General features: G+C 35.4%; 1 protein-coding gene across 1 annotated transcript in view; it reads right to left on the bottom strand.

Moving 5' to 3' along the window:
• LRRC49 (leucine rich repeat containing 49) overlaps positions 1-10257 on the bottom strand; it is a 328583-nt gene that overhangs the window by 243740 nt on the left and 74586 nt on the right. The window contains exon 9 of the mRNA XM_042783131.1: positions 3201-3262. Coding sequence (XP_042639065.1) covers positions 3201-3262 — 62 coding nt within the window. The remainder of the gene's footprint in view (positions 1-3200; positions 3263-10257) is intronic.

Raw genomic sequence — 10257 nt, forward strand, 5'->3', positions numbered from 1 at the left:
AGAAGGCCTTCAACGAGGTGGATTGACATGGTGGCTGCAATGATGGGCTCAAGTATAGCAGGGATTGTGGGGCTGGCACGGGATTGGGCAGTGTTTCGTTCTGCTGTGCATGGGGTCGCTATGAGTCAGAAACGACTCGACGGCACTTAACAACAACAACAACATATTTAATACTTTTGAGATTCAGGAATACAGCTCGCCTATAAAACAAGAATAAGAAACTAGGAATAATAGCTACAATCAAACTACTTGGAAATTAGGATCTTGAGAACCAAGAAAAATAAAATAAAACAACTCAGAAGAAGAGCTGAATAATGAAATGAATATGGCTGAAGAATGTTATGAGATATAACTGATCCCCTTAATCAATCTAATAAATCACAGAACATAGATATGGATATGTACTATTCATTTTCTAAATATATCTTGCATGCCTGTTGGGGTGGAACTAAATGCATTGTTCCAATATCTACAGGGAAACACACAAAAAGTGTTCTGACCACTAAGCCCATCATAATGGTCAATTATGTACACAGTCATCTTATGTTGGAGCTCTCTGAATACCATGGAGTACCATCACAGTTGGGAACTTTCTGAATATCCACTGGGCATTTTACAGTTTATACAAACGGTCTCTAAAAATCCAAAAATTTGTTCAAAATCTAGGAAGCCCTACTCTATAACAGCCAATAAATTTCGCCTCCCCAAAATGGATATATAGCTAGATGTTTTCATTTGCTGGATGCCATCAGAGTATTCTCCAGAGGGAGTCCTGAAAGATACTGACTTTCAGCTTTACACTGCTGCTTCTACTCTTCATCTATGTTCCTGCTAGGCCACTGAACTGAATACAAAGGCAACTTCACTATGCCAAGACCCCAGCAAGACAATGGGGTCCTGAAAAACTACTGTCATTATCATTACAGATCAGCTGACAGCCCAGCTATTTCATCTGAGATATATATCTGTGTCTTAAATAAAGTTCATAGCAACGTTTTCAAGGCTTGCTCCTTCTGATTTTTCCTCCTCAGATGCAGTATATTCTCTATACCATCTCTTGGACCACATGCATCAACAGGAACAGGGCAGAAAATGTACTTAGCCTCAAAAGTAGATCAGCTGGAAGCAATAGAGGAAGGTAAAAGAATGAAAGCCTTGAGATTGGTGACTCATTTTTATCTCAATTTCTCAAAAATCACACTTTTAAAGGAAATATATGTATATAATTCTGTTAATCATATTTTATTTTTCTTGGTGAGTGAAATTCCTTTTTACATTGAGAAGAAAATTCCCTAAATACAAGCAACCAAACCTACTCCCCTACAGGGTCAAGAGTTCAGAAGTTCTAGGAGCTTGGGAACCCCTAATACAGGCTATGAACATCCAACTTATGTTCAACTTGTAGTAATGAACGAACCCCTGTAAAGCTTACATTAAAAATCTAAAGTACATATAATGGTTTCTATGTAATACACATCAAAACATTATTATTATTACTATATTAAAGATGTTTTAGTGGAAGTGTTTAATTTTTTATGCATAGAAAGGTACACTATATACTATATACTAAGACAAACATTTGACTAATTAACGTTAGATATGAAATGTGCCATACTCTTCTGACTTAGGTACAAATTTGACTTAAAGACAAATTTAGCAATGGAACTCATGTGATTAGTAATCCAGGGACTGTCTGCATACCCTAATCTACATCTATCTAGGTAAATTATTCCCCATAAACAAGATGAGATAAAAATAAGTAATGTTTTCTACCATAAAAGCTAATGTTTTACAAATTGTGAGATATGTTAACAAATATTAATAGTCTTGAGGCAGAAATCCTGGGAGCTCTGGTGGCATAGTGCCTAAGGCATTTGACTGCTAACCAGAAGGTTGGCGGTTCAAACACACCAGCCACTCCTCAGAAGGAAGACTGGGCAGTCTACTTCCATAGTGATACTGCCTCAGAAACCCAAGGAGAGGTCACTATGAGTTGGATCCAACTCAGTTGGATTTGACTCGAGGGCAGTGAGTTTTGTTAGGCAGAAATCCTAAAGAAAATTTAGTGTCTCCTCCATTGTCATTGAAAAGAAACTTTTCCTCCTCAACAACATAGAAATGCAGCTGGAATGCTGCCTTCCAACATAAACTGAGATAGTCTTTCAGAACACTTTACATTTCTTCTTCTCAAATTATGCCTATATGCAAAGCTTCCCATCTGGAGGGAATCTCTGTTTTGGAGATATACTATAGGGAAATGGGGTTAATTAACACTTAAGTCTGATGGAAGAGGAAAAAGATATAAACAGAAAAACACATAAAAACTAAACTGGTTTTTAATTATCAGAAGTATAGAGACCTAGAGTTCAGGAAGAGATATGCTATAAACTCTATTTGATACATTTAATTTAATTCTTATGCTCTTATAAAAACAAATTTGAAGAACAAACAGCCTTGAAGTGAAAGTAAGAATTGAGAAGTACTTATAAAGCCTCTTTATAACTAAGGGGCTAGCAGGGAGGGGAGGAAAAAGAAAGAATGAGGGAAGATTGAGGGAAACAGTAGGGTTCCTTTTGAACTGAAAAGTCTGACTATATGTCTCAGTTTCAATTCTGAAATCTTCCACATTGACTGACTGGGGCATCACCTCATGATAACAGATGATATGCTTCAAACCTTTGGAAAACATAATTTATACATCTATATATTCTAATATATCACCTCCTAGCAGCATTAATTCTAAGTAGGAATGCTAAGTTAGAAGACAGTTATGGCCTAATTAGCAAGTGGCACAGTGACAAATATAACCCTGTGTATCAAAATTGCTTAGTAACTATATAAATTTTAGATGATAATTTATTAAATAAATTCAAATTCAACTGCCTAGTGCAGTGAGTGTCAAACAAAGGACAAAATATATGGTGAAATTTCCATGAACACACGTTTTATAAGGGGGCAACTCTAAAGTTAAATAAAAAAGCTATGATATACCAATCTGATCATTTGAGCATGAGAGGCACTAATACACGCAAGAGGTTTGTTTTCCACGAAGAACTTTATCATACAACTGTCCTATCATTTGCAAATTTAAAATCTTACATGTCAATAAAATTTGCCAAGGATTTACAATCTCAATTTAAGTCACTAGAAACCACACAATCAAGTTATTAATAGATGACAAGTTGGGAGTTTCCACTCACCTAGATATATTGTTAAAGCTGAGAAACAGACGTTGGAGGCTGGGCAAATTATCCACATCTCTCTAGGAGGAAACAGAAAGCAAAAATACATCAGCTGAAAGAAAAAAAAGTATAAATGTCTTCATGCTCAGCTGTTGAAATATATAGTCATTTCTATTTATTGAAACCTTGCTACACCATTGATTTCTACCGGACACGGAGCTTCATTCTTCTCCACTGCAGATTAAATGGGAGGGTTTCAGTACATCTGCAGAACAAGCTGCACCACTCGCAAGGTAAAAAGCACTGAAGAGAACAGGGAGAGATGCTGCTGCTAGCCTCTTTAAGCATGCTTTTGGGAAAGAAGCCAACATGCTGCTTCAGCATTTCAACTGTAGCACAACTACAGTATGATCAAACATTTGTTAAAAGTCACTTTTAAAAGAAGGCTGTTCAAAAGCTTTAAATTTTAAATTTATGCAATTAGCCTTCCAAATAGTAGTGAGAATTTCAAAACCATTTTATCTCACTATTCTCAAACCCTTGGAGAGATACTAAACACAAAAAAGCACTGTCGAGTTGGAGCCGACTTACAGAGACCCCTCCTTGGGTTTCCGAGGTGATAGAAATAGATTGCCTAACCTTCCTTCCGAGGAGTGGCTGGTGGGTTACTCAGTTACAAATGAACCAATACACAAGTGTCATTGAAGGACACTGACTGTAAGGGCATTTCCAATCTAAGCAAGTAACAAGAGGTCCTTACATCTGGAAATCTACCCTGTTCAATTTAAGTATAGGACCCTAAAGTGAACCACTGCTGTCTCAGCAAATATGGAAGTTTAGGCTCAGATGATTAAAAAATAAATACAAACAAAGCTATCTAATTTCATTAAGTGAAAAGACATAAACCTGAAAAGCATGACATATGTATACTCAAGTAACAGAATCTTAAGAGCAGGCTTACAACTCACAGCCATGGAGTCAATTCCGACTCATAGTGACCCCCACCGCATTTCCCAGGCTGTAAATCTTTACAGAAGTAGACCGACCCATCTTCCTTTCATGGAGAAGCTGGTGGGTTTGACCTGCTAACCCTCTGGTTAGCAGCCAAATGCCTTACCTACTACCACTGTTGTTGTTGTTGTTGTTATGTGCCGTTGAGTCGGCCCCGACTCATAGCGACCCCTCCTTGGGTTTCCAAGGCAGTATCACTACGGAAGTAGGATTGCCCAACCTTCCTTCCGAGGAGTGGCTGGTGGGTTTGAACCGCCAGCCGTCTGGTTAGCAGGCAAGTGTCTTAGCCACTATGCTACCAGAGCTACCTACTACCACTAGAGCTCCTTAATTACCTAGTCTACAACCTCATTATTCACATGAAAAAAAAGTGTCCCCCCAAAAAAACGTTGTCCCTAGGGCAGGGGAAATGATGGGGTTGGGATTTCCTAGGATTAAATTCTGTGCTAGAGGCTGAAACAGGACATGATTGATCCCAGTTATCCTGACTTCCAGTGTTCTGCTCTTTATAATACAACTCACTGCCACTTCTCATACAAAATATTTTTCATTTTTAAGGGCAGTATTATTTACAGTAATTCTCAGTTAAATGAGTTTGAATAATGCTAATATAAGTATATATTTTTTACATATTATTGTGGCCAATATTAAACCTAAGTCAAAACTTGTATTACTGTTTCTTTCCATGGGTTCTTCCTTTCCTCTTTTCTTCTCTTCTTTTAAAATTACCAATTTTAAGACTCCAGTAAGCATTTAGGCAAGTACATTAAAATTACAGACAAGCCCAGTTTTTCCAAAAAGTGGTTCATTTATTTATTTTTAAAAGATTATTATACCAAATAAATACTAAAGTGAGACAGGCGTAGAAGGTGAACAATCACATCAGGGAGATACATTCCCTAGAGAGATCAATTGTGGGAGAACCCAGGGAGCTAGCTGGAATGGGGGGGGGCAGGAATGCATAGGAAAGAAGGACACAGGGAAGAGGTAACTACAGGGAGAAAGTGGGAAAGAGAGCTGTTACATTGTTGGGAATTGAAGTCAATGTCATGAAACAAAATGTGTATGAACTGCTGTATGGAAAATGAATTTGCTCTGTAAACTTTCACCTAAATCACAATAAAAATTTAAAAATAAAAAATAAATAAAGTGACAGAATCATGGCAGAGCCACTGCTTACTAGTTCTGGGGAGAGCACAGAGAAATGAATGCAGCTTAAGACATTCTCCCACCTCCCCTTGTATACCTTTCTGCAATCTTCTCTCCATGCCTAGAACCTAAGCAATGCAAAATGAATATTCTTGCCCATGATCAACACAATGGCTACATACACCATTCATTTGGCATTACTATTCTCAGGCCCACCCCGAAAAGCCTGTTCAATAAATGTAAATTAGTGATTTTGAGAACTTTTCAAACATGGTCAAGGAATAAGTCTACAAAAAGCAGCCAAATTCCCCTCCATAGGCAGTAGCTTTAGATGTTGGCGAACATCTTGAAACATCTCTACCAGCTAGCTGTCTTGCTCTGATATTCCCAGAAAAGAGGGGTGCAGTGGCTAGTGCCAGGGATCATTTAATTCCAGGATCCTTTGTTTCCAAAGAAAATGGCAGCTTGCTTCTCTGGTCTCAAGAAATATGAAAGTCACAGTGGAATTGAAAGACCTCTCTGTTCTCTTGAGTAATCTCTTCAACCACATTCTTTCTGGAACCTACTTGAGAAATGTCTGGGCACAAGTACTGCTGTCGACACCCAACTGGGAGAAACTGAGAGACATCAGTCTGGATCTCCTTTGAATCAAGGCATCTTTAAGATAAAATATTTATCTCTTTGAGCTTCAGCCTATCACCTTCAGAAACTGTACACACCTCTCAAGACATAATATTCCTGCTATTAAAATATAAACTCATATTAGACTATAATTTGTGATAATAGCTTTTTAACATTTACTTGATTAAATTATAATGGTTTGTGTTTATCTTGATTTATCAAATAAAATTTTAGCAAAAGTATATTTTAAAAATTATTAGCTGCAATTAACAGGTAACATTATAAAAAATTCACAGCAAATTGAATAACTAAAAATCAGAGTTCAAGTACATATAACCCTAAAACCACTTTAGTTGATATTCTTTTCCAGAAATTTAGAAAGAAAAATAATTAACCATAATTACTTTTGTTGTTTCAAATTTCATATCTGTAAGAATATTATAATTTAATTTTTCTAACTACTCTGACCTACGCTTTTTGTTATGAAACTCTAGCATTTCATGAGACAAAAAGAAACCATCATATTCATCATTTATCTGTGTCTAAATGATTTACAGGGAAAAAGAAAAAGAAACTTGTTTAAAGCTATTAGAAGGTGCTTTCAGAAACCCAAGGAGGGGTCGCTATGAGTTGGGGCAGACTCAATGGCAAATAACAACAACAACAACAACTCTCTAATAAAAGAGAGTGAACTAGAAAAGAAAAAGACTTAAGCCCCAGGAAATGAGATTCACCATTGGAGAGAAGCACAGGAAAATTCTCAGATAACATCTGTATAGCATGCCTAAGAGCAACTAGTCTACATTAGAGACAGAAGGCTATCAGAGGGGTATCTCCAAGGGGGTAAAAATAAAGCTGATAGATAACCCAATGTCTTTGCCCATACAGAGAGGAATTTTAGAGTTCCTTGGGAGAGTTTGGACATTAGTTAATACTAGCTAGCTAGAACCCTCAATTAATGGAGAAAAGGAGATAGTTATTAACCACAGGGAAAACAAAAATTTAATACCACGGTCCAAGACTCACTTTGAAAACCTCACTTTGCAGGGTCCACCAATCCTAATCCATTGTATCATAGATTTATTAATCTTAATCAAGCCCTTGCATTGAAAAACAATCTTAAATGAGAGCCCCCCCCAAGAAACCTCAAAAACATCCTGCCTTTGCCCTCAAAGACATGATTAAGTCTATGTAAAGATAGTGTGCTTTCCTTGCCAGTAAATAATAATCTCAGCTTTGCTAATTTTGGGGGAGCCAGAGTTTGACAATCTGTTTCCCAAAATAATATGATATAATTACTTTTGAATGATGGGAAAAGGGGAAATGGGGAGATAAGGATAACACAAGGAAGCTAAATCTTCCTCTTCTTTGAGAAAAAAGTCAACATGTGTTTTATCATCAAGCATTAAGCACTCCCAAGGATTCTTCCCTGGAGGGAACTATTTCACAGGTAGAGAAATTATTTCTAAGAAAGCAGACTGTTAACATACTCAAGATGAAAAAAGGAAGATGAAAGAAAATATTTGCATCTAGGGGGATAGTTATAGTTTATCTGCTATTAATTCTTTTCACACTCTTAAATTCATTATATTTAACAAAACACATTTCAAAGAATCTCATTCAAAACACTTTTTGAAGTAAGATTCAAAGACATTTTTTTATTTTGAAAATAGAACTGTTTTAAGAATAAACATAATTATAAAATTATTGAGAGGATTGTAATTTTTAAAAAAAGAATAACAACCTGCCATCTGAAAAACATGCTTGTCCTACTCTACCCAGACACTGTTCTCCATATTCCTAAACTTCACAAAAGAACCAAATGACTCAGCAATCTGACCCTGTGTAGAACATCTATTACCAGAGCTATTTTTAGAGCAGCCTCCTACAGAAGAATAAGGAAGAAGAACAGTGAAACAACAGAGGTTTTGGCATGCATCGTGAAGGACAAAGATGACTGCAATAAAACGATAACTGCTTTCACTTTTGTTACCTATTCTGTCACACACAAAAAAATTAAAGTAAAAATATTATATAGGGGTAATTATTTTAATTTTGAGAACTGGACATGGATTTGTCAACAAAGCATTGAACAAGTTTAAAAAAAAAGAAAGAAACAAAGAGTATTCCTTTTTATGAAAAGCTTTATTAAATGGATTCCAAAATAATTACCTGCCACAGCCATGAGTTTGTGACACACACACATAGTATTTGATGAATAATATGTGTAAGCCTTCATACAAATGACTCTAATTATGCATTTAAATGGCAATGAAAACAGTCTATTTTCTGGCTCAGTTATCCAAAGGCATTAATATGTATATCTGCTTTTTGTACTTGCTTAACGCCCATTACAAGGCAAAAGATATCAGTCAGGTTGGCTGCAACTTATTCTTCAAGTCCGATTTTCTGCTACTCACTGTTGTATTCTCCCCAAAGAGAAAACTGAAAGGAATCCAAAAAACAGACTCTAAACAGATAGTTAACATACTCAAGATGAAAAAAGATGAAATAAAATATTTGCATTTGAGGGGGTAGTTATAGCTACCCCTCAGGCAGTGATATCCTGAGTAGGAAGATCTCCAGTTTGTATAGCCTAGGTTATACTATTTATAAATATGGCCCAAGCTGTACTTAACAGCTAGGAGGTAAAGGAGAAATAGTCTTAGTCATAATCACATGCCTTCCTTCACTTGAATTTATGGTTCAAGTTTAGATCACATGAATGATCTATGAAAATCACTCGTAAAAAATGGTCCAAAGCATTCCTTCCCCTGAGACTCCTGGCAAAAGTGTCTGGAAAGATTCAGATTCAACTCAGGCTACACAATATTCTAATAAACCCAACTATTAATCTATGAAGAATTCCAAGCTGCAAATGTAGAAATGGCAAAAAAAAAAATTAAATGAAATAACTGGATAAAGACTATGAAATGCAAATCGTTAAAATTATGTGAGAAATAAAAGAAATTAAACTAATGAAAACAGTAAGATATGATAAATTTTTTAAAATTAGGACATTTATGGAGCAAAAAAACATGCAGAACATCTAGAAACAAAAACAAAAAAATATAGTTATTATTAAAAACTCAAAGGATGAACTGGAAATCAGATAAAATGGAGGAGAGAGTTAATGAATTGGAAGGTAGAATTGATGAACTAAAAGAATGCAGAGATGCAGTAGAGGAAATTTAGAATAATGGAAATTGTAAAAGAGAGATTAAGAAAAAAAGAATACAATAAAAAAAGATTTTTGTTTGAGAAGTAGAAAATGAGAAATACAATATTTGAAAATATAAAGACTCAGAATGCTCCTTTAATTAATGAAAGATATTAATCTGCAGGTTCAGGAAACAAAGATTTAAAAAATTACCATATTTCATCGACTGAAAGGTGCCATCTTTCAATTATTTTATGCAACACTTGGAAAAATACTGACAAAGAACCTGTATTAGAATACTCTCTGACTTAGAATTTTTACTTCATTATTATTGGAAAGGGTTCTTTTGAATTTACTTAACCTTAATCATAGACTTTTAACAAAGAACAGTCTTATACACACTTAAAAAGTAAAGTAAGCAATATAAATTTATTAAACAAATTCTCAAAATATTTCACTTGCTATAAAACAAGTGTAGTTAGACAGCATGATTTTGACATAATGGAACAGAATGGAGATTCTAGAAAAAGACCCACTTGATTACCACTTTATTTCAACAAAGGCACCGGTACAATTCAATTGTATTAAAAAGAAAAGTCTTTTCAATTAGCAGTGCTGGAGTAAATAGATACCTCTGTGTGGGAATAATGAGCCCTGACCCCTATCTCACCTCATATATAAAATTAATTAAAGATGGATCACTGATGTAAAGTGAAAGGTAAAAAAAAACTATAAACCTTCTGGAAGAAAACAGAAAAGAACCTATTTATGACATTGGTACAGGCAAAGATTTCTTGGGAAGAACAAAGAAGATACTACTAATAAAATAAATTGACAAACTGTTCTTCACTCAAATTAAAAACTTACACATATCAAAAACACTTAAAAAGGCAAGCCATGGAGAAAATGCACACATTTCAAACAAAGGGCCTGAATCTAAAACAAAGACTTGTTATTAGGTGTTGTTGAGTCATCTTTGACTCATAGCGACCCTATACACAGCAGAACAAAACACTGCCTAGTCCTCAGTACGAACAACAAATATGAACCCCTTTGCATATACAATACTGAGTTGTCAGTGAAAGCAAACATGGGTATAGGGACGGATAGATGGGTGAACAAGCTAAACAATTA

The sequence above is a fragment of the Orycteropus afer genome, unplaced genomic scaffold, assembly GCF_000298275.1.
Source record: "Orycteropus afer afer isolate SDZICR_OR568_19922 unplaced genomic scaffold, OryAfe1.0 scaffold00015, whole genome shotgun sequence".
In the NCBI taxonomy this organism is placed as follows: Eukaryota; Metazoa; Chordata; class Mammalia; order Tubulidentata; family Orycteropodidae; genus Orycteropus; species Orycteropus afer.